At 33.7% G+C, this 25,280-nt stretch overlaps 3 protein-coding genes across 3 annotated transcripts; 2 read left to right on the top strand and 1 right to left on the bottom strand.

Annotated features, from left to right (window-relative positions):
• The first annotated feature begins 7,739 nt into the window (after nt 1-7,739).
• On the top strand, nt 7,740-16,371 carry LOC110729909 (mRNA-decapping enzyme-like protein). The gene is made up of 8 exons (XM_021909701.1): nt 7,740-8,087; nt 8,178-8,218; nt 8,449-8,498; nt 11,756-11,900; nt 12,191-12,244; nt 12,719-12,854; nt 13,908-14,369; nt 15,728-16,371. The coding sequence occupies exons 1-8, from the start codon at nt 7,929-7,931 to the stop codon at nt 15,782-15,784; spliced, it is 1,104 nt and encodes a 367-aa protein (XP_021765393.1). The 5' UTR covers nt 7,740-7,928; the 3' UTR covers nt 15,785-16,371.
• Nucleotides 16,372-16,899: 528 nt separating this feature from the next.
• Nucleotides 16,900-21,760, top strand: LOC110729915 (small RNA-binding protein 11, chloroplastic-like). Its single transcript, XM_021909711.1, has 4 exons — nt 16,900-17,104; nt 20,547-20,615; nt 20,887-20,993; nt 21,076-21,760. The coding sequence occupies exons 1-4, from the start codon at nt 16,993-16,995 to the stop codon at nt 21,169-21,171; spliced, it is 384 nt and encodes a 127-aa protein (XP_021765403.1). The 5' UTR covers nt 16,900-16,992; the 3' UTR covers nt 21,172-21,760.
• A 1,789-nt stretch (nt 21,761-23,549) lies between these two features.
• On the bottom strand, nt 23,550-25,055 carry LOC110729925 (probable F-box protein At2g36090). The gene has a single exon (XM_021909720.1). The coding sequence runs from the start codon at nt 24,904-24,906 to the stop codon at nt 23,830-23,832; it is 1,077 nt and encodes a 358-aa protein (XP_021765412.1). The 5' UTR covers nt 24,907-25,055; the 3' UTR covers nt 23,550-23,829.
• Nucleotides 25,056-25,280: the final 225 nt, after the last annotated feature.

Below are 25,280 nucleotides of genomic sequence, written 5' to 3' on the forward strand. Positions count from 1 at the left end.
GATGGTCCTGGTAAGTAAGTTTTGTCTTTCAATTCTATTGTTCATAACTTAATTTGTTTCGTTCAGATATTAATTTAAATTGTTAAAAAATTCATCATAATTTTATGGCCTATATTGGTAGTGAGGTTCTGTACCATGATGGAGAAAACAGTGTCAACAGAGGTGAAATGAAGACACTTGAAACAGATACAAAAGTCGATACCACAGTTATTGAAGCTTGGGCTCATATTCTGAATGTAAGGGCAAAAAACACAGCCTATACTTCTCCACAATGCCATACGTAAGAACATATATTAAATATTCTCAAATAAAAATATTCATTATTCTTCTAACACTGTTCAGTATTTTACATTAAATGTTCGTTAATTTTATATTGCATGTTCATTATTTTGTATTGTGAAATGCGGATGATTGTATGCACAGACAAAGGTGCAAGTGTAAACACTACCAAAGAAGTAAGACTTGAAAAGTTTGTACAAAGATTGCACTATAAAATGAGAAACAGTGGCATTCAAAACACAAATTTTTTTATGGAATTCTTATTTCCAGTGGCTACATTTAAGCACTTCTATTTGATGTGCATCAACATGTACAATGGCACAATTGACTTGGATAATAATAGAAAGCTTCCAATGCATGTGAAAGCAACTACCAAATATGAAGATAATCCAGAAAAAATGGTAAATTACTAAATTTGCTTTGTTCAATTATTCTTTTTCTGTGTTCAATAAATCGAGTTGTGCTATTTAGATAGTAATTAATTTCATATTTCAGCTTGAAGCTTTTACATATTTTCTACGAACTAAAGATTACAGCGAAAAAGATGTTGCTAGAGTAAAAAGTTTCAAAACTGATTTGATCAAGATGAAATGGAGAAGCAATTGGGATCATAAAAATTGTGGTGTTTACTTGATTAAACATACGGAGACATGCACCACAGAACCTATGGTAGAGTAGGATTGTGACTTGAAAGCTAATGATGTAAGTTTTTAAACAATGGTATTCACAATTATAAGTATGTTCATTTGTTTTCTTTACATGTTCAAAACTTTTGATCTATTGTTCATAATTATAAGTATGTTCATTTGTTTTCTTTACATGTTCAAATTGATCAAATCCGGAAGCTGAGGGTGGAATATTGTGCAGAAATAATTCTAAGCCCCACCAACAGAGAAGGATACAGAGTGAAGATGGCAGCAAGAACAAGGATTGAGGAGAATTAATGATTAGATTTAATGACTTGCAAACTGTGGTAACTGTTGACATGAAGGTTATGTTAAATTTGAGATAGAGATTATATGTTAAATTTGTAGTAACTGTTGACATGAAGGTTATGTTCAAATATTCGAGTCTAGTTGTTCGTTTTATAAGATATTTAGTCAATGTTTGTTAATTAATAAAACTTTAAAAATAATAACTATAAATTTGAAATAATGAAAAAATAGTCTTATATATAGAATACTAATAAGAATTTGTATATTATTACATATTTAATCAAAAAAGTAATAAACCTATGAATTACTTGTCTTGTCAAACATTGATAACATTTATCATAATTTGAAACATTAGAAGATCCAGAAGCATGAGACCCTTCATTCCTTGCATTGTGACCAACATCAAAATACTAAAAACACACAAATTAAAAGAACAATAATAAAAAAACACAAGTTCAAAATCAAAACACAAACATTCAGAATTCAAAAAGAGATGTTTGTACTTACTTGATACCATTTACTAGTCTCATATCGAAAGCCTTTATTATGACTCACTTCATATACTTTCCTTTTTTAGCTATAGAACCACTTCTAACCCCACCATGAAAAACCTACAATAAAAATTAAAAACAGCTCATATTTTAGTATACGAAGTTTAGAATAAACTTGAGTATGTTCACTCAGTGGCGAAAGCAGAAATCTTACATTAGGAGGGCCAAAATCAATTTTTTTTTTTAGTTCCACAATATATTTTCCATTCTCGTTGGATAGCTAAAACTTTATGAAATAAAATAAATTCTTCTATTATTAAAAACCAAATCTTCTAACTATAATACTTCCTCCGTTTTTTTATTGCATCATAGGGTTTTGGAGGCAAAATTTGGTAGGAAAAAAGTAAGAGAGAGAAACGTAAAAATACAAAATTGTCCATGTAATGTAAGATAAAATAAAAAGTAAATGTGAAAAAGTAAGGGTATGTTGGGTATTTGCAGTGTGAACATAGATATTTTTTATCCTAAAAAGGAAATGATGCAATAATAAGTAAACTTCCTAAAGTAGTAAGTGATGCGATAAAAAAAGAACGGAGGAAGTATATGTTCTTGTAAAAAAAAATATATAATATGTGTAACTTCTTCAAACTATATAGTAATATAGTTCTACCACTTCGTATTTGTATTAAATATCACTACAAACATACTGATGGGATCTTTTTTTAAAGAAAAGAAGTAATTAGATTCCCAAAATCTCCACTAGCAAATAATGTGAGCATGGGGTAGGTAGTATCTTAGGTAGTGATGTGCTTGTGTCAAAAGAATGGAGAGATAAAAAAAAATGCAACAACAAGAATCGAACTCAAGACCCGCGGAAATGAAGAAATCCCTTAAAACTCTCAATTGTTAAACCAACTGAGCTGTGATGCAAACACATAACATAAAGGAAAAATTATTTATTAAACGGAATCAAGGGGGTAGCCATGGCCTACCCCAGCCCCCCTTGATTCCGCCCCTGTGTTCACTAAAAAAATTACATTTCTTGAAGAAGGCTGAGCAACAGTTGCTGGAAAGTTAGTTGGAGCTTGACCACCAAAAACCTATACAAAATTAACAATTGTTCAGAATTTATATAATAAAGTTCAAGAAAAACTTTCAAAAGTTCAATAAAATAATTACATTTGCTAAAGGTGGCTGAGTAGCACTTGTTGACGCTTTTTTAGTTTTAGCTTGAGAATCACTCACCTACAAAAAAATAATGAAAACGTCAAATGTAAATAAATAAATTTAGAAACAACTAAATTATATTGAGTAACGAGATTATATGTACAGAGGAAGGCTGAGCATTAGTTGCTGCAAAGTTATTTGAAGCTTGGCCACCAAAATACTACAATAAAAAAAATGTTCAAAATTTATTCAATAAAGATCAAAACACATGACAAAATGTTCAGTAGAATAATTACATTGGCTGAGTAGAATTTGTTGAAGGGTTACTATTTTTGCATCCTCTCATATCCATAGCTTTAGAACCACTTCTAACATCCCCACCAAAAACTAAAATAATAAAAGTTATTTGTAGTTATTTCATTAAAAACAATGTTCAAATAAACAGTTAAATACTCAATAAATTACTTAAATTTGATGAGGATGACCGAAGTTGCTGCAAAAGTATTTGAAGCTTGACCATAAAAAACCTACAAAATTAACATATGTTCAAGAGTTAACATTTAATATTCAAAATAAAGTAAAAAATATTCAAAAGAATAATTACATTGGCTGAAGATTGCTAAGTAGAATTAGTTGAAGGGTTACTATTTTTGAATCCTTTTTCATTTGTAGCTTGAGAAACACTTCTAACGCCCTCACCGGAAACCTAAAAATACACATGAAATTAAAGTCATTTGACAAAAGATGTTCAAAAAAACAATCAATACGTTAAATAAAATACTTACATTTGCTGAGGATGACTGAGAAGCGTTTGTTAAAGCTTTACTGTTTTTACTTTGAACATTCTTTTTCTTTGGAAGTACAGAGAGATTTGAACCTTATTTTGTTGGATGTAGTGAATAAATCAAAGGTTCTCCATCATCATCTAAAACTTGCAAAATAAAATAAAATCCTAAAATGTTCAGTTATTGAAAACAGAAGTTCAGGAAAACAAAAGAAGAGTTCAAAATTACCTGAACCAATTTTTTAACAGTAGCTCTAGCTTCATCTTTATATTTATGTACTTTCTTTTTCCAACCCTTAGCTTTATTACACACTTTCTCAATAGTACTTTTTGGCCTGTAGTTTCTCTCGCCCTTTTTCCTTGCTATTTTTGGATTATTTATAGGAAACCCTTTTTTATTAGCTTCTTGACCAACATCAACATCTTCAATGTCAATTGGACCCATAATACTCTCCACCTTTTCCACCTTTTTCTGCTCTAGTTGCAAGGTCATCTTGACATGATGTCACTAATTGAACATACTTTCTAAGCATTTGAACTCTCCAAACAGCAGAAGGAACAACTTTAACCTCTTCACATTTCTCTTCATCAACAACATGGCTACACATAAGCCTTCTTAGTCCACCTCTTCACTATGTACTGTTCTGGAATCTTTTGAACACAATGAATATTATATATACGAAGAGAGTGTCCACATAACAACCCCATTTCACTCCAATACTTACAAGTACAATTGATGTTGAAGGTGAATTTCTCATAAGTAACTTCTTGCCTTATGATGTCCTTATTTGGCCTCCAAACATAATAACAAATAGTCTCATCATCTTCATGCTTCCGCTCTTGACAACTGAAATCCCTTTTGCAAATTGGTCCTCAAAAACAACATACACAGAAATAGTATAAATCTCCCTAGTGTGTATGAGTAAACTGACATTAGCTACTGCAAGATGACGGTTACCCCTCAAAAAATGAAAATCTTGCTTACTTTCTTTACTCCTCCACTCCGATATAACATCAAGAAAAGTACTATAAAAGTCGCACAAACCATCTGTTTTATTTAATCTATTGGAAACCGAGTGATTTGTTGTCTCACTCCTTCGGGATGACAAAACTCCGCCTGAAAAATAATCCTTTGAATATACAGGACACCATATTTCTTTGATATCATACAAGTGATTTAACCAATCATTGTCTGAACACTTGTACTTTGTCATAATTCTATTAAAAAATAGGAAACATCAAACAGTAAACAAAATGATAACAGAAATGTTCCAATTACAGCACAAAGTATTCAAAAAATTAATTAGATTGTTCAAATTAACTGACTAAACACAGAAAGTAAACAAGTTGAAATTAAATAATTATAAGTTCATATATAAACAAATGTTCATATCTTAAAAGTAGTAGTTCAAATATAAATTAACCAAAATGTTCAATAAGAAATCTATCATGTTAATTTAAGTAAATTAAATCCTCATATATGCAAAAGTAATAGTTCAGATTGCAAACAGTAAAATTCAAAATAAAACAAAGTAAGTTTACCTTGGCCAGTAATGTTCAAATTCAGCAAGATTTTCACAATACTTAAGCAAATAATCGAATACTTTTGTAAACCCCTTCAAGACTCTTAGTGCTCCTATATTGGTCTTTGAATTATCACCAAGGTGCCAAGTGCACAAACGATGCCGAGTGCTTGGAAAAATTTCTCTAATTGCTGCAGTAATTGAAGGTGCTTGATCTGTCATTAAGGATATGGGGTGACGACATCCTCCCATAGATCTCATAAAAGCCTCAAACAACCATACAAAACTGCTGGTCTTCTCATCAAGGACAAAACCCATTCCAAACATTACATTGTGCAATGATGGTCCATACCAACGAAAGGAGCACAAATCATGCCATATTTGTTGGTTCTATAGGTGGTATCAAACACCATCAAATCACCAGAAGCTTCATAATCCCTTCGCATTCTTCCATCCCTCCAAAATACACTAGTAAGGGAGTGATTTGCATCCACATCAAACTCATATTAAAATTCAGTTTCTTTGGCTTGTCTTGCAGCGAAAGACTTGATCAAAGCATTACAATCACCACCTTCTAATCTACCAATTTTTTTAGTAGCTAGAGCATTGTAAACATCAGTAACAGTGAAGCATAGATTAGGAGATCCACCAACTTCTTCCGCAAAGCACGAAGAGAATCTGAAACCCTAACACCACTAGCCTTCATAGTACTTATGAACTTCAAATGCTCACCTTGAATTTTCCTTTGAGACCTAAGGAGATGTCTCTTCTCAATTGGAATCATAGCATGATTGTGATCCATATTATGTTTCACAGCAGTCCAAACACCTTTGTCATCAATTATAAAATTAATAAAAGCTTCACAACATGTAAGGTAATCTAACTTAGAAAACTTTCTAGGGATCTTAGAGGAAGTATCCTTCAAACCAGCATTTGAACATAAGTAACTTCTGCCTCTCCAAACACTTGTATTACCAACATATCGAACTTTCCCCCTCCTAATACTAAATCCATGCCTAAATGCATAATCATTATACATTTCATATGCTTCCTTATCACTTTTGAACTTGTTTCCTCTCTAATTCAGACACTTCACTTTCCTTATAAACAACTTCATACGTTCTAACTGCAATAAACAAACACAATTCATAATAACCATTATTATTGTTCACAAATAAAACGAAAAAGTTCAAATACGGGACAAAGATGTTCATAATCACTTTTACAATTATTTTCTAAAAAGCATACATACTCAGAAAAATATGTAAAACGAAAAGGTTCATAAAACTAACCTAAATGTTCATGAAAATGACAACCGTTTTCATAATATAATACTACTAATAACAATTTTGATAATAAATACAATGAAAAGTTCCTTATTCAAATTATATGAAGAAAAAGTTCAGAATCCAGATATAAACAAATTATATTCATAAAATACAAATTAAAGCATCAAATTCAGCAATTAAATTGAAAATAAAACTGAAAATCATAAAAAAAAAAATAAGCAATTAAAATAAAAAATCAAATTCATCACAGTTGCAGCAGCTGAATCAACATTTAATCTCAAATTAATCAACTATTAATGAATAACAACTAAAATATATGAATATCATTCAAATTCATCACATAAATTCTGCAGTAAGTAATCATAGAAACCGAATGTTCAAAATCATATTAAACACAAACAAAATTGATTAATAGTTTAATCAGCAAGTGATCAAATTCATCACAAATTAAGCAAATAAAATTAGAAATCATAATCACATCGCAATTTCCGCAGCTTATTTAAAATTGATCAAAATCGTTTGATCAGTTCATCAATTAATCAATTGAATTATATGAAATTACAACTAATCAGACCTAATAATTATACGATGAATTCAAATCAACAATTACTCAAAACATTAATAAAATCAATAGCAAATGTAAAATCAATAACATGCATTAACATAAAAAAACCTAATTAACGAAAATTATCTATTGAAATAAGAAATCTAACCTGCACTGTCAAGAACTTCAGGTACAGAAATTAAATCCATGACGATGAACAGCAGTGATGAACAAATTCAATCAAACAAAGGAATCAACAATGGTAATAATCGCATTCAATGAAAACAAAGAGAAAAAAATAGAGGAATGAGAAAAACGAGGAGAGAGAAATTATGTATAATGACTTAAAAATAAAGAAAGTTTAAGAAGAAGAAATTGAAGAAAAAGAATTGAGAAATTAGGAAATAATTGAAAAAGGATAGACGCGCGAAATAGAAAGGGGAAGAACGTTGAGGATTTAAAGAAGAAAGAAACGTCTGGCAACTAAGAACCACGTGGGGTAAATTCATTGGTGGTGCACACAATTTATGGTGCACCATGGTTCACCTTATAATTTGTGCCGAGGCAGATTTGGATCCAAGGTTGAAAAACGGATCTAAATCCGGGGTCCATTCGGACCCGATCCAAATCCGATCCATTGTCATCCCTATCAGTCATTTGACTCATTTCATCAAAAAAACCCAAATGAATTTTTTAACCCTTAATTAAGGGAGTTGAAAGCATCGAACCGGACCGATACAAAAACGAAGAAATTGAAATCGTGAGAAAGCTCGCTCATTGGAAACAGACGACTGCCATCTTTCTGCCATCTCCAGATCTTCTTCCTCTATTTTCTCTCTCCTCTTCTCTCCTCTTTCACCTGTACAAAAATTAAGGTTTAATTTAGGGTTTGTCCCCAAATCAATTTCAATTTACGATGCCTCAATCTGGAAAATTGATGCCAAATTTAGATCAGCAAAGCACTAAACTCCTCAATCTCACTGTTCTTCAGCGATTCGATCCTTGTATTCAAGATATTCTCTTCACTGCTGCTCATGTCGCTTTGTACGAATTCAGCATGGGTTCTAATCAATGGGTTCGTAATTCGTAATCTCAATCCTTTTTTTTTTTTTTTTTTAAGATTTCTCTCTCCTAATATTGTTTTGCAATATTTCATTGATTTCAGAGTCGCAAGGATGTTCAAGGCTCCCTTTTTGTTGTTAAAAGGTATCTGAATTTGTTTCATTTGCTTCGATTTAGTGTTGAATTCGAAAATTTACGGCTCGTTTAGTAGGCGGTAATAAATGGTGGTAATGTTAATGGATTTGTAGTGTAATTTTGTTTTGAGAACATCATGGCGATTTCCATGGTGTTGTTTGTTCAATGAATTAAAGAAATACAGGTTAATTATTCAATATTGATGGTCAATTGAACTTTTTTGATTGCTAATGTTGCAGGAGTAAGGATCCTTGGCATCAGTTTATTGTTATGAATCAAAGAAATACAGGTTAGATTATTCATCGAATTTCGAATTCTGATTTTCAAATTCTATAGTTTGTATAGTACCTACTTGTACTGCATGTTTATGTTGTGCCAATGCTTTTATTGAATTTTAATGTATCATGAGTGTGATGGTCTGCAATGTTAGGAGATAGGAATGATTATGATTTGATACTGACTTTATAAAAATGAACATTGCCCTAGAGGCTAGAGCTCATCTAGGATTGATAATGATTTATTACCGACTTTATAAAATTGAACACTGCCCTAGAGGCTAGAGCTCATCTGGTTTCTCTTTTCGAAATGAGTTAAACAAAATCAACGGAAAGAAGAGGAAACAGTTAGCCTTGATTGAACTTCAATGGCTACATCTTGTTTAGTCAGGATTTTGTATCTCATCAAAGTAAATCCCCTCTGCTATGTCAAGCCATGTTTACGCTGAACCTACACATTGTTGTCGCTGCTTATAGAAGTTAGTGTAACTTGTTTTTTTTCCCTTCATATTTGATATTGTCTTTGTGCTGTCAAGAATTAACGGTTATAGAATAATATAAGATAAAAGAACCGACCCTTACAATGCGAAAGGCTCCATTGTCAGAGGAGATATTTGGAGCAGAGTGGACAGGTCCTTGGTTATGTGATGCATCATACTAATGATGTGGTGGGGAATGACTTTGCACTTGTCTTTGAATTTCTTTTTGAAACAATATGACCTTTGATAGCGAGGATTTATGTAAGCTATTACTTGGTCTTGTTAGGGGTACCTAATATGTGTGGATTAAGTGCTTTTTTATATATTTATTTTCTATATATATCAAGGATCATGCATATGCATCCATACTGTTATTTTGAGTATCAAATATGTTTGATTCAGGTATATAAAGTTGTACAGTTTCTCATCTTTTCTTTCCTTTGTTAGATGTAAATAGTGTTCTCACTTGATAAAATTGTAGTTGTAGGTTATGGTTGTTGGGTGGATGATTTCCAATTGCTTTGCCACTGTAACCTTTGTTAGTCCCCAAGTTCAATTACTGCTCCTCCCCCCCCTCTCTTTTTTGGTGTGCACACTTTATGAGATTCATTAGATGTTATGTTTAAATGGAAGGAAAATGTATGACCTATCGATTGTAGATGATTTTCTCAGCTCGTACTCTTTCTCTTAGACATAGTAGGGAGCTTAGCTTTCAACACCTTAATTCTTTCTCAACTTGTACTCTTTCTCTTAGATAGAGTAGGGAGCTTAGCTCAACTCGTACTCTTTCTCTTAGACATATTAGGGAGCTTAGCTTTCAACATATTGTGTTGTGGCTGTGGGCAACACTGCAAGAATTAATAACAGTTGAACAATTTTGTTTTTTTTTACCTTGTTTTCATTTATTTCACGAAAATAAGTTTTAATATGTTCAAGTAAGATAAGTTTCGCCCTAAGATCTGAGCTTCAATATGACTGCTTTCCTTTGAATTGTTAATTGGGAGTAGACAGGCATACAAGTTTAGGTATCTCAGTGTTAGGAATTTTAGAGGAAGAAATTAATCAACAATAACACATTATCACAAACAGTCCAACAGTAGTTGTGGGCAATTGTAATTACCCTTTTCCACTAATCAAAAGACTGAATTGCAAGAATAATATATGTATCTGACCTATCAAGATCGTTAGATAACCACGCTTAGCTACTTGTGGTTATTACTCTTGTATTTTCCTTACTAAATATATTTACCACTCTTAGTTCTCCCTTAACTACTATTTCTCCTATTAGTGGTCTTCTCTCTTGATATGAGGCTTTTTTCATCATGTTGTCAAACCTTACCTGAATGGCCTTTATATATAGGGCTACTAATCTAATACTTCCTCCAATCCAAATTAGATGACTTTTTTTTTTTTTTTTTTTTTTTTTTTTTTTTTTTTTTGGCACACATGTTAAGCCAATTAAAGAGAAGTGAGATAGAGTGACAGAAGGCCATAATACCATTACCCAATTACCCCTCTTCTCGGCCCTTTATCTACTAATCAACTAGTCAACCACACAAAATTTACCCACACAGATTCCTAAGGGGTTCTTTGGGATAATACTCATAGCATTCAACCTTCTATAGTATGACACCTAGCATACTTAGATCCCCCATAACTCTATAAGTATAGGTAATCCCCTAAACTTAACCCTTAAGTCAATTACATTTCAGCATGTAACCTGACTTCCACACATAAATCTAAAATTGCCTGTGTGGGCGATTGGCCAAAATCCATGCAGTAGCTACAGAGCCAATTAATACGCAAGGGCATTTCTTTTCTCCCTGCTCTTGCATCTTTGTTGTGATATTGCTCCAACACATGATCTTTGACGTTTTTAGTTATAGTCTTCTAGGTTAGGAGTAGGGGACTAATGAGTGCATGATACGCCCCCCGTATTTTCTTAAGTGAAACGTTTTGACTTTTTGCACTCTTCACCTAATTCACTTTGACTAATGTTAGTGATTTAAAAATAAGAAAAAATATAGTCTTGTAGGTACTTGTTGGAATCGTCTCAATAAATAGATTATTTATACTGTTATAATTTTACTTTTTGATAATTAAAAATATTATTGGCTAAAGTTTAGAATTGACATACATGCTAAGGATAAACATTTTACATAAAATATACAGAGGGAGTATATTGTGAAGGCCGTGCTAGTGACTTTTTCTTTTTACTTTTTTTTTTTTTTTTTTTTTTTTTTTTTTTTTTTTTGTTTGTTTGTTTTTGGGAATACCTTCTAATATTTGGCCTTTAAAGAAATAATGTTGATGCTCCAGCTTGATTTCTGGATTTGGTTATCAAGATGCTTATAAGTTATGACTATAGGATTAGAGGTTTGCTTTTTCTCCATCCTATTGTAGCTTGGAGCAAACATAGTCATAGAATTTTCATTTATAAGAAATTATGACCTCACCAAAGCATTGGTTTGAAGCGAAATTTTCTTTCTACCTTGACTTTGGGGTTTTGCTGGATAAAAATCTTGCATAGCACATCTTTGACTTATATCTATTATTTTTGTTTGAACAATTAATGTAAACTGAACAAGTGCTTTGCTATTTTAGTTAAGGCAAACTAGAAAACAAGCTAACAGTGCAGGTTCAAATGAGCTTTGAGTCTTTTCATGTTGAATGATAATATGTGCTTTTATGTGTTTAAGCATCTAGGTCATGACCTTTTAAAGTGTTATATAATTTTATGTGAAAGTTTTGTCGCTATATGTATATAAGGTTCTTTATCTGTTCTGTTGCAGAAAATCTTGTGGAGAATCTCTCAGGCAGTTTCGAATTTGACGTTCAAGTTCCTTATCTTCTATACAAAAATGTTGTACAAGAAGTTAATGGCATATGGTTTTATAATACTCCTGAATGCGAGGAGGTTGCTGATCTCTTTAACAGGTGATATATTATAGTGACGATGAATTTGCGAAATCATTATTGACAAAGAGCAATATTTTTTTTCATTTCTTTCTTAGTGTTTCTTATCATGTCTGTTATCTATTCTTGCTTTGTTTCAATTCTCAGAAATGTCCCTTGTTCTGCATATGGTATTGGTTGTGTGCAGAGTCTACCACATATTATACTGATAATTTGATATTGTTCAGTAACCATTGTTAGTTGATCCTAATGTATTTTGTATGATTTTTGTGGTAAATTTTTGTTTTTCTCAATTGTGTGTCCTGCTGCAGGATCATTGACTCATATGGAAGGAGTGCTCCAGAGCCATCAGAATTTGACCAAAGGTTTGTAATTTACTTTTAGTATTTCTGGAAAGCAGCAATAGGATTTAAAGAATTAACTAAGTCACTTCTACTAGTTAAATGGAAGAAGATGAAAGTTGACCTTTAATCTTTTTGAATCATTTCCATAGTTTATCATATTTTGAATTTAATATAGTTCAATAAGTGAGCTGTCAATGAAAGATGTAATGGTAGCAATTGGAAACCAGTGGAAAGTCTGGAAACCATTTGAGCTCTCTCGGTGTGCATTTATGACTAGTGTTAAAGCATGTTTTGGTGGTATGATTTAGGACTCTTTTTATTAAGTACTGAAAAAGGGTGTTGCCTTCCTTTTTATTTGGTTAATATTTTGGTCCTAGTATCAGGTAAAAGCTTTGTTGATGATTCTGTAAAAATTATTGTGGTGCAAATCTATTTGCACAAAGCAACAATAGTTTCAGAGTAATAACCCTTTTATATTGGCCTTTTATTATGCAGCGAGTTCAAGGAACTTGAACCTGTCCCATCCGCGGCAGTTATTGAAAGCCCATTGGAGCCATCACCTGGGATATCGTCAGCTTCCATTAATGCCTCTGGTGTAACTGAGATTAATTCTATCTCAAATTTGTTCAATGTACGTACTTGGAAAATCTTGAGATATAATTTTGTTAATTAGTGTCACTACTTCAGCCTAGTTTTTTTAAAAAAAATTATCTTTTTAATTTTAATTTTTGTTTGTCAACTTCATTTGTGTGTGTGTGTATGAGCTTTTTGACCTGCTTTGTCTCTAGCATGTTAAATGTTGATGTGAGATGTTGAGTTCATCATTATTTGTTCTTTGATAATTTTGTAATGTTTTGATAATCTAGCATCTCGAATTCTGCTCGACATTTCTAATTGAAGGCGGGAGGTTATATTGTAATCATCTAGCATCTCGATTTCTGCTTGACATTTCTAATTGAAGAAGGGAGGGTATTTGTATACCCTTTCTTTTTTCACATTTTTTTTAATCAAAATTATTTCAACCGGTTATCTTGTTATGTTTTTTTTTTTTTTTTTTTTTTTAAAATTTTTATAAATCAGATGGTTCCTTCTAACAATTCATGTTAGCCGACCCCACGTCATTTTGAGACTAAGGCTTTGTTGTATGGTGTCTATCCTTATCTAAGCTTTGGATGAGTCCATGCTTATGATAATATGCACCTGAAATTCAGGCTTTGGAAAAAGAGTTCCCTTTTATATTTCAAGTAGCTCTAAATTAACAGACTTTTAGCTGGTTTTTTTTTTTTTTTTTAATGCTTTATATTTTGAATCATCTATGCTTCGTCCATTTTTTTTTTCTCATTGATTACACTTTTCCTTATCTTAAAAGAAAATATTTCAGATACTGTGATTTAAAAATGTGAAATACCTTGAAACTTATCCTCCATTGAGGCTGTAACTTAGTTTACTTGCTACTGAGGTGCTTTTGCATAATATATGACTTTTCGTTGCATGAGTATTAATGTAATCCTTCAAATATTACGAGCTTGACCATATATGATTGGCAAATTTTACTGATCTGTCAAAGACGTTTTTATTTAGTATCTTGCATATTGATTTTAGAATGCTGTAATACTGCATCACCCTGTGAAAGCAAGCAAGTAAATTTATCTGACTGTTGTGATGTTTTTTTTGTATTATTCAGGCGGCAACCAATATTTCTAATTCAGGGAAGCCAGTGCAAACTTATCATCCTTCCTGTGAACATTTGACATCGATAGGCAGTTCCAGTCTGTTAACTGCACCTACTGGACTTCTTCAAGTACCTGCTGTGGCAACATCAGCTCCAACCTTTCATCTAATTCACCACCATGAAGGTCCTGATTCAACTTACAGAGGCAATCAGATAGCAAATCTTGTCACACCTGCTATCTTTCACAACCCCCATTCTTCATCTGCCATGTCACAGCCACCCGTTCCATCCGTGCCACACACTGCTCTGCAGCCTTCGTTGACTCTCCAGCGCCCGTACGGAGCCCCATTTCTCCAACCTTACCCTCCACCAGCACCATCGCCATTTCTTACACCACAGAATATTGCTGCACCAACCCAAGGACCTGTTATTGACCGAGGCAAAGTTCGTGAAGCTCTTATGACTCTTGTCCAGGTTAACATCCCCCCCCCCCTCCACACCCCCCCCCCCCTCCGTGGCATTTTTATCATTTTCCGTTTGACTGATGTGGTTTTCTAGCCTGCTATAAAACTTTGTTACTCTGATTATGTTTCATTTATCAATGAAAATTGCTGGTTAATGGGAATATGAGACCAAGCTGACACAAGTAAATAAAGTTATTATGAGACATATTCTTAACTTATCAAGGTTTTTTTTTTTTTGTTTTTTTGTTTTTTTTTTCCTTCTAAAGCACAGATCTCTGGGAGTGAATAGAATGAGTTTTGTGTAGAGTGGAATTCACATGTGTTACTTTTGACATATTCAGGGATAGGGGTGATGCTAAAAACACGAATCTGTTAGTTTACAACTTTTACTGCCTCCATTCTCCCTCTATTTTGTCCACATTTAGCTGAACAGGATTGACTTCACAACTTCCTCAGAGTTTGATTAAGCGTGTTAGGGGTCATGTGCTTTTTGTGGTCTAGCCTTCTAGGTGAAGCAATTTCGATGAACCGCAGCTAAAATGTTGCTGACACAAGGTGCATAACAGTTTTTTTTTTTTATATTTTTTTTTAAAAAAATTGTTTATATATACGCCTCACTTCAACAAGGTGCAGGGAACTCTGAAATGCCTTGCTGCGCCTTGAGCTTTTGCCTTGATCATCTATGCCTTCTAATATTTGGACTTTGTTGTCACATGTTTTATTTTGTGGAAATTTGAACAATATTATTTACCTGTGGTAGATTGGATGTTCTGTATCCTTTGTGTTAATACTGCAATAACCATTGCTGCAAATTGTATGGTCCTTATGATCACGAAACATGATGTTTTTGTTCCCACTATGTTGTGAAGAAATCACAAATATGAGGCAATCATAATTCATGGTCAAATACTGTCAGTGTTTTGCTGCTGAGCAATTTGGTGCATGTACCAAACCTTCAAGTTCTCGCTTGATATACAAAACTAGTATTTTGCCTTGGACATTATACCTCATTATAAAATCATATCCAGTTTTGTGCATGATATATCAAACATGTTGTAGTGGAATGGTAAGGTTTGCTCTTGCAACTTTGATGTCATAGGATCAAATTCCACTTAGAGATATTGGAGTTGGAATTCCCTTCCCTCCCCCAATATCTAGAGCGTATACTTTGACTTTTCTGATGGGGCTTCCTGTGATAGGGCCCCTTTCTGGCCTAGGCCTACTACATTACATGAACAAAAAAAGTATGCGTTATGAACTCAAGTGCTTGTTTGTTGCTTAGTGCTCAAGATTGTAAGGGATGCAGTTGTTTAAATACTCTATTTATACTTGTATTTAGGCTGATATAATCTCTGTTTTCTTATCCAGGACAATCAATTCATCGATATGTTCTGCAAAGCATTACAGCAGGTGCACCAAGTGTAAACATATTGTAGAAGTGACCAAGTGTTCTAAGGACTAAGGACGCATGTACAGGACGTGTATTTTCCATTCACATTTTGGGTGCAAAATACTAAAACAGGAAACTAATCCTACAAGGGATTCCAGCATCTCGTTGCATGTTAGGGGCTGAAATTCGCCATCCGATCTTCTGTGGGAGTTTGTTTCCGGCTTGAATTGCCAACTTTGGAAAGAGCAGTGCATAATCTATGTCAGTATGGTAACAGTGTGTCGCTGTTGAAGAGATTGTCAATAACCTAGTTCGGTCCATCTTAGCTTTGTTATGGGATTAGTGTTATCATATGGGTTTGTGGTCTATGTAATCAACTTTACTTCTGAACTCCTTAGGGATATACTGATAGCCGATGCTAGCTCAAAAAAAAAAAATACAGGACTATTGTAGACAGTTAACTTTCTCTTATTATGTTCACAAAAAGAGAGATTTAAAAAAAAAAAAAAAAAAAAAAAAAACAATTGCAGCAAGTTTTGCAAAGCTATAATATTGCTCTAATTTTATTGTTGATACTTGATAAGAGAAATGGGAAATTTGACTATATATTGGCTTCTTGTAATGCATTTATGTGTCGTAAAATTGATGCTTGGTACTAAAAATTTATCATCTAGAAAATTGCCATGTTTTTAACATCAAATTTTGATTTTGGAATTCCAATAATTTGAAGGCCGTTTTTTTTTTTTAATTGACTTATGAATTATTTTACACTCCCTCCATTCTCAGTCAATTGTTTCGTTTCTAGTTTTAAACTATCAACATTTTTTCTAAATATTTGTTTTGTGATTTACTAGAAATTTGTATTTATAAGATTTTGCAAAATTCATTTAAACATATACTTTAAAAAAAATCTATGAACTTTTTTCTAAATTGAGTTTCACATAAAATAATACTGAAAACTGTAAATTGAGAAGTGTAAAACCCTATTGAGCAATTATCTAAGTACAAAATAAGTTGACATAAATTCATTCCTAAAATAAAACCTAACAAGTAGCAACAACAACAAGATGCTTTAAGCATTAGTTGGAATATTAGCTCCATTTTTATTTATTTTTTTACTTTTTTTTTTTTTTTAAGCATCTTGTCAAAATAAAAAATAAAATAAAAATAAATAAAAAAATATCATGATCTCTATATCGCTTGTTTTGCCCCTCTCTAAAACACAGTAGTGAATAATGTGAAAATGGCGGTGGCGCTAATCAGAAGAATCACCAGCAACTCCGTCGTAAACCCTAATTCCTTGCCTTCTTCTCTCCTTTCTCGCAGAGGCATCGCTTCCAGACTCTTCGTCGGAGGTATCTCACTCTCTCCTCTTTCTCTTCTATTGATTCAATCGTCTTCCTTTGCAATTCTTTCGGAGCATAAATTTACTTAATTTTGATTATATGAACAAAATAATACATTTTTGAGGAAATTTGTATAGGAATGTGTTGATGTTGAAGCTTAATTTGTGTGATCATATTGTATAATTGATTTTATTTCAGCAAATGCGAAAATTGATTAGGTCTTTAGTGTTGAATGATACAGTACTCTTATGAATTCCGTCTCACTTTAATTGGACACATTTTAATTTTGAAAAATTCTAATATAATAGGCTACTTTTTATATCCAGTTATCTACTATCGAGTATTATTCGAGTTAGTTGAATTATGAATTGTATTGTGATGACTGATGAGGTGCTTGTTCTTGACAATAGTATAAATAATCATAGATTTTTGTGGTATTTCAAGCGAATTTCTTAAACATGATCACCTGCAATTATCTCTTCAATGAGTGTAGTTGATCTAATCTTCTAGAGTAAAAGATTATTACTCTATAATATAGAATGAAAACACATTACTATATTAGCTACTAAAATTGAAGGATGAGAGATACATAACTAGGGGTGGTTATTAGGAGGGTCAGTGCGGGTCATTAGCGGGGCGGGTCGGTTGCGGGTCATGATGAATATTTAGTGGGTTAGCGTCGGGTCAGGGTCGAGGTAAAAATGAAACGGGCCATTAACGGGCCAATGTGAAAGCAGCAACAATCAACAAAACAGCCGATACAATTCGCAGAAATTGAACATCAATAACTCAATCGAAACCCTAATTCTTCAGGGATTGAATTAAACAAACAATCATCCGATCAGAAACGATCAACCAATCCAAAACCTAAAGGCAGAAATCTGAAACTGAAGAAGTCTGAAAAAGTAAAAACTAAGAACAATAGAAAATAGCCAGTAATGTAAATCTTACCGAACTGAAATCAATAAAAATAACAATCATAATTCTACGGCTAAAATAAATATCAAACAATGTCGATCACCAAAATTGATATTATAACATAATTTTTTTTATTAATTTAATCTCCTAATAACTCAAATTAAACAAATGAATTACCAAGGAAGACCAGTGAGATCATGTAAAACATCAAGCACGGAAACAAAATAACGAATCGGAAGAACATAATCATCTAAAAGGCTACCAACAACATCGGAAATCTTAGAATCGTCCATAAACCCTAATCTATGGAGCTCCGACTCAGTGACCGAGTATGGAGAAGAAGGGGGGAGTGTGATCGGAGGTGGTCGGTAATGGCGGAGAAGAGTATGGGGAGGAGGAGAGAGAAAATAGGAATGGGCGGAGGAGATATTGGTGACCCTTTAATTTGGGTTTTTTGACCCTTTAATTTTTCTTTGATATTGATGGGCTGTCAATAAAAGCCCATTATTGACCCCATATCTTAAAGCCCTTTAATGACTCTGTCCACTAAAATATTAAAGGGTCAAGACCCTTTAAATTTTGGGCCGACCCTATTATCAAAGGGCAGCCCTGTCCATTAACCACCCCTATACATAACTAACAAAACTACACACTGAATAATATAGGATTAGGACTATATCGACAATCCCTATGACTAGGAGAAGCTTGACTAACTAGAGGTTGCATGAAATTTATTGATACTGAAAGCTTCAAGCTTCAACTGATCTTTAGAAGCGAACAATCTTGAAATGTTTGGTAGATATATTACTGATCTCTCCTTTCATTTGTGGTACTGTCAAAGACTGATACTTCATATGGATTTCTGAGAGTTTGATAGTTGAACTGTTGTTGTACAAACTTTGCAGCTCCCCTTGCAAAACACGAAGATGTGTAGCATCCTTTGGGTGTTATAGCTTGACAAGCATGAACTTTTTTATAACAAGCTATTCTCAATTTATGGTGTTGAAAGAGCAATAATTTTAATGTTTATCTTGGTGACAACAATCTCAGCCCCTTTAAACATCATAATAATACGTCTGTGATTTCTCTTTTTGTCACCTTGATCTCCTGGTAATTTACCACACAAGCTTGAACTTTCAGCCTTTCTCCAAAGCACAATATTTGAACCATGCAAATAACATCAGATTATTTAGATCCTCCAATCAGCCAAATTTTGTTCAAGTGTAATCCATATATAATACCTTGGGGTGTGAAGGAGCAACTCAAACTCTAAGCTCGAGCTTTTAGTCAATCATAAAAAATTCATTTAAGTTTTGTTAGGAATTGTTGTGTTTGTGCTTGGCTTGTTTATCAATCAAGCTGAGCTCAGAACAAGTAAATTAAGCTCAATGACAAGATTAAATAATTAGAACTTATTGAATCACATTTAGGCATGTTAAAAGGTTATGTGTGGTAAGCTGAAAATCACTTAAAAAATGAATTTCCAGAAAGATAAGTTAAAAGCCAACAACTGAACTAGTTAAGAAATCTTCATAAACGAAAAAAATGTGCTTCTTGTTCATGAACACCAATAAACAAGTGTCCATGAATAACTAAATAAGTTATTCATGAATATACACGAACAACTATCCCTATGTTCGTCTTCAAGCTCATTTATTAAACGAGTTTTAAATTTTGTTCAAACTTGGTTTATATATTGATTAAAACAACAAAATGAGTTCTAGCATACTTGAGCTGTGAGTTTGGCATTTTCTGAAATGAATGAATATTGCATTACTTCTACCCAAGGAAGTAATGTATCATACCTAGCTTAGCCTTTTGACTCTAATGTCATAGACAACATGACTTCTCACATTCAACACTATCGGTTTCATTATGCACTATGCACAAACAAGACTGATCAAATAGTGTATGGGCTTTTAAAATACTAGCTGATGGCTTTTGATAGTACAGAGGATATGAAACTGTAAAAGAAAGTTGGGCTAAGAAATTGGACAAAATGGTACATGTCGGGAAATGAACTACTTTTGACACTCTTCAATTGTTAGGGAAGAGGCCAGGAGGGTAAGAGTCAAAAACAAGTTGAAAGTCCATTCTTTCTTAAAGGAAGAAAAGACAAACATTTTGGGTGAAGTAAGAACTCTAGGCTTTTTTTAAAGGCATGCTTAAGATTGGACTTCTAGAGAAGGGTGTTTACTGACAACTTTACTAATATTGTTTGTTTCTATCTGTTTCATATATAGTGGCATTGGTATTTGCAAGAGAGTGAGTAACTTGTGGATTTTTTTCACTGTCTCATCATTTGTTATGAAATTTTGACTCTCCCAGCAATTATGGGAGATACAATTTTATACTAGTATGCATCATTGCTATTCTCACAGATACAATTTTTGCACTAGACATTTTAGTTTAGGGCTCCAAACCACTTTCTTGATAACCTTACGGAAAACCAAGTTGCCTGCTTAAATTGAGCTTACTTGTATATTTCTCTTTCCTCGGCTGACTGTCTGCCTACTTCTAATTTGTGTTCCAGGGCTTTCATTTTATACTACTGAGAAGACACTAGCAGAAGCATTTTCACAGTATGGACAAGTGATACAGAGTAACTCCCCCCTCCCATCTCTTAAAAAAAACTCGTTATAAAATGGTCATCAGAAATGTAGAATTGAGGAGAAAGAAGTAAAGTTGGGAATGTTTGATAGATGATTGTAAATTTGTAATGCTGACACATTTGTTACACCAATTTACTCCGTATATCGTAACCCCCCCCCCCCCAAAACACACACACACACAATACCCCACAAAAAAAGGTCCGTTATGCTCATTTTCTGATTTTTCTGTTTAATGATGCTGATGAGGTCTCTTTTTGACAGCAAAAATTGTACATGATCGTGTCACAGACAGATCTAAGGGTTTCGGATTTGTAACTTATGCATCAGAAGATGAAGCTGATAAAGCCTTGACAGAGATGAATGGAAAAGTATGTGTGTAATGCATATTAAGCTGCTCTGTGTTTCATTATTTACGACTTTGCAGTGGAAATAACTGTTGAAAACTTGCAGCAAGTACATGGGCGCGTTATATTTGTTGATTATGCGAAGCCAGAGGCTGGATTTCGTAGGGAAATGCCCATAGCACGAGGACCACCTGCTGCTTGATGCTGAATCTGTTGGCATAAATACATCAAGTGATGATAACATGAGTCCATCAATTTGGCTAACATGCTGATGCTAGGTACCTACACCCGATTCATAATATACCTTTGACAAAGCTACCAAGTCCAACCCATATAATATAGTGTTGGTTGGATATTCTAGTAATTTCAGGGCTGTTAGTTCATGGGCTTGTTTTTCATCCTTTTATCTCTATCGAGTATACTAGTCTTTGATCGTTGAAAGGCTCAACTGCTTCATGTCAATGGAAGTTTGTTAATGTCGACTAGCAGCCAGCACTTTACATCAAAAACTGCATTGCGGCTTAAGTTGAGAGATTGATGAAATTTCAATTTTCAAATCGCCTGTAGTTATTGTGTCAGCTGTTGATATAGATGAATAAGCTGAAGCTGATCTCAAGCTTCCATATCTTTACGTACAGGTAAGAGAGTTAATTGTATATACAGTTTCTCTGCTGAATGATTAATTATAGTCAAAGTTATTTCCTGTTTTCAATGATATTATTCCTGCTGTACTAATGGTACCAAGAAAAGCCAAATCAATGCCTGCATGATTTAAAATTTTGATGCAAATATATCCATGAATTGCACATTTATAGAGTTGTTTCTTAGCTACTCATCATGTGGGGGATTCATCGACATTTTCTTTGAGAATAGTCTGGGTTAGATGGATTTAATTTTCTCCTTGTTATATGCTGTTTCCATGCCTTTGTCATTCATCTGATAAAGATGATTTTGGTCGCGTTTCTATGATACGTTACAACTGGACTTAAACCTACTTTTGCTTCCGAAAAAATTGAAAACGTTATAAAGGCATGCCTTGCAAACTGCATGAGCAAATTATAACCTACTACCTGCCCTTGCCCCTGAAATGGGGCAGTGCACTTTGCATGGATTTCTTTGTTGAAGGAATCAGTGATAACTTACAAGGTTACAACTAGTAATATGTATAATTTTCTCATGCAAAATTTTAACCTTGTAAATAAGCTACCTGTATGCCATAGGTATTAGTGTTGGGTGTATCGGTGTATGTATTATTCAATTATCCAGCAGGTTAATGTTGAAATTTTAGATACGGGGATACTGCCCAAAAATTGGACTAGGATAACAACTAACAAGGCATAAACGGATCAAATTTTTGTTTTAATAGACGCTTTGTATATGTTTATACGCATTTTATAACTACTTGATTCATAATGCTTGTATTTGAAGCCTATGATTGTGCACATGTCGCAAGTGTTCTTCTTTTCCTTCCTTCTATGTGTATGAAACCGGCGTTAAAGTGCTGAGCTAGGATTTTATACGCTTATTGGAATATCGAAAGTCCAACACGAGTACGAAAGACAAATTGCAGTTCCATAACTACGGATGTACGAGTTCTATATTGTTGATGCATAGTATCGGAGCAGAATTAGAAGTCTAGATTGAGTTCTTTTCAAAAAAAGAAAAAAAAAAAAGTGTAGAAGGAGCTGACTGCTCGATCATAAATTGATTGCACCACCTTAAAGTGCGTGCCCTATCTTCTTGGAAATATTGTGATTATATGTGGTGTCTTAAAGTGGGAACCAGACAAATAAACAATGGTTATGAGATACGGTGTAATAAACAAATTCATACAGTATATCTACCCTATTTTTAATTGGGAAGTTGCAAATCTGAAATATACTGATAACTACCTCTTTGACTTGCGGCAATTTTTTAGAATTTTCTGATGCATTTCAATGATCTAATCATATATTTGGTTAACGTAGTTGGTTTTGGAATAACATGCCAATTTTGTTGGTTAAAATGCTTCGTCATAAAATTAAAATTTGCTACATTGTACTATTATCTCATTAATTAATTGAATGATGTTAGCAAAAGTAACAAAATATTTTGGATACTTCTATGTAATTTGATTGATGAATGACGGATTGACCTTGTCTTTTGAAGCCTCGAGCCATGGATTTTTTGTGATTGGTTTGTTCCATGATTAGTAGACCATTACATATTTTCATTAGTAGGGTTATCGGAATTGTTTTGAATTATCCTATTAGTTTATTTTAAAATGCCGTAGTTTATCTATAATTCAATAATTTTTACATGTCAACTTAACACGTCTATAGGGTAAAAAAAAAATTAGTCGCAATAGTATAACTGATAGGGTAAATGATTAATACGTGTTACTAATATTGCGAATAATAGGATATTACTTTATAAGGGAAAAAAAAATCATGTCAACATCGGTACGTATTAGTCATTTACCCTATTAGTAATACTATTGCAACTAATAGGCTATTGCTTTATAAGGTCAAAGTACAAGTATAGAAAAGAAAATATATTCCAAAGAGAGGAATAAAACAAAATTCGAGCACATAATACAATTCCTCAATTATTTTGCTAAAACGTCATTAAGTAGTTCATTTTTTTCATTTGTATGTATATTCTCATTTTTATCAATGTCCTTATACAACCACCCAAGGTCTCAAAATAGACCTTAAATAAAAGGGTGACAAAACATGTATGAAAACAAAACAAATTAGCAATATGGACTTTTTTGCATTGTAGCTAACATAGAAACTACAGCTAAGTGAGAAAAGTGAAGTAAACAGAATGCACCTAAAATCTGTTTTTAAAGAGCTAGTTTGATCGAGGCCGAGATTGATTATCTTGAAGAGAAACAAACCATGTAGAGAAAACTAACAAATAAGCACACACTAATTCCTACACACATGCTATCTAATCTGCCTTCTCTTTTTATCATGTTCTCTCTTCTCTCTTTCTTTCTTTCCAAAAACGCCAAGTATCTCTTCCTACCTTCTTCTACTCTTCCCTTTATACCTCCTTTACCATACAAATTCCCCCTTTTACCCTCCAACACTCTTTGCAAAATTACCAAACTATCCTTCCCATTCAAATGGGCCCCATCGATCCCTTCCATTTTTAGACAAGCCTCGGTCACGTGTAACACGAGGCCACCAGGACCTCCTCCCACGCACGTGACCTCCACACTACACATCACTTGACCTCCTACCACGGTGGCGTACCTCACGTGCACCTCCCCGCTCAGCCAGTGCCGCTCCACCGACACGGGGCGTAAGCTTGACAAATTAACCGCCCTTCTCGTTGTGGGGTCCACCACAATCCAACTCAGCTCCAGGTCAGCATAAAGATCTCGACACGTGTCATCATGACTTGGCCTTCTTATAGGTGTAGGAACAGACTCCTTAGGTCCCACCAGGTCAACTCTTAAGGGCGAGCACCGGAACCACCCGGTCACGGTTTCCGTCTCTTGAACCTTAGAAAGAATGCAATTTCCACGGTAAAAAACATCAACGGCTGAGATTAACTGCTCAGGTAGTGAAGAAGATGATAATGAAGGGTGAGGATTAGGAGAGAGAGTGGAGGGAAAAAGCGGGAATGAGAGGGAGAAGAAGCTTCTAGAACCGCCACCTGGAAACGAGGAGATGAGGTGGCGTAGACGTGGAGTAGTAGTAGACGGCCACGTGGAATGACAAATGTGGGACCAAAGTTCTTCATCGGAGGAAAGAGAGCGGAGTTCCGGTGTAGCGCATCCTACCGCGGCTAAGGTACACCCGTCTAAGCTAGGGAGTATGTGGGATCGGATGATGTCCGCCGGGAGGAGAGAGAATGGAGAAGAAGTTTTAGTTTGTGTATCTACATTGCTTGTGGTAGAGACGGCGGAGGCGGCGGCGGCGGCGGCGACGGGCGGAGGAGACATGGTGTTATAAGAAGTGTGAGTTTGTGTAGGAGGAGAGAAAATGGGTTGAATAGGAAATATTTGTGAATTGAGAAGTTCATATTATAGGTGAAGTATTTAAGGAGTGAAAGAAATCATTTTGTTTATTTGCTTCATTATTTTACTTAGATGGAATAATAAAATATAGTATAAATTTTTTATTATTTTATAAGATGATATCACATTGTTTGACTAATGTGGGATATTAAGTTGAATTACTCGGTAATGAATGCATAATGTATTTATTTATTTGTATAATGATTAAATAGTGTAGGTTTAGATATGAGTACAGAATGAGCAAATATTTTATGTGATAATACAACTCACTATACAAGCAAGTAGTACAAATATGTATA

This window comes from Chenopodium quinoa, unplaced genomic scaffold (genome assembly GCF_001683475.1).
Source record: "Chenopodium quinoa cultivar QQ74 unplaced genomic scaffold, ASM168347v1, whole genome shotgun sequence".
Lineage (NCBI taxonomy): Eukaryota > Viridiplantae > Streptophyta > Magnoliopsida > Caryophyllales > Amaranthaceae > Chenopodium > Chenopodium quinoa.

What these genes read in the sequence shown, in the direction of transcription:
- LOC110729909 (XM_021909701.1), top strand. Translation starts at nt 7,929, where the DNA reads ATGCCTCAATCTGGAAAATTGATGCCAAATTTAGATCAGCAAAGCACT. An exon ending in GCATGGGTTCTAATCAATGG is followed by an intron (nt 8,088 to 8,177) that starts GTTCGTAATTCG and finishes CATTGATTTCAG; the next exon opens with AGTCGCAAGGATGTTCAAGG. An exon ending in CTCTTATGACTCTTGTCCAG is followed by an intron (nt 14,370 to 15,727) that starts GTTAACATCCCC and finishes TTTCTTATCCAG; the next exon opens with GACAATCAATTCATCGATAT.
- LOC110729915 (XM_021909711.1), top strand. Translation starts at nt 16,993, where the DNA reads ATGGCGGTGGCGCTAATCAGAAGAATCACCAGCAACTCCGTCGTAAAC. An exon ending in GTATGGACAAGTGATACAGA is followed by an intron (nt 20,616 to 20,886) that starts GTAACTCCCCCC and finishes TCTTTTTGACAG; the next exon opens with CAAAAATTGTACATGATCGT. An exon ending in TGACAGAGATGAATGGAAAA is followed by an intron (nt 20,994 to 21,075) that starts GTATGTGTGTAA and finishes GAAAACTTGCAG; the next exon opens with CAAGTACATGGGCGCGTTAT.
- LOC110729925 (XM_021909720.1), bottom strand. Translation starts at nt 24,906, where the DNA reads ATGTCTCCTCCGCCCGTCGCCGCCGCCGCCGCCGCCTCCGCCGTCTCT.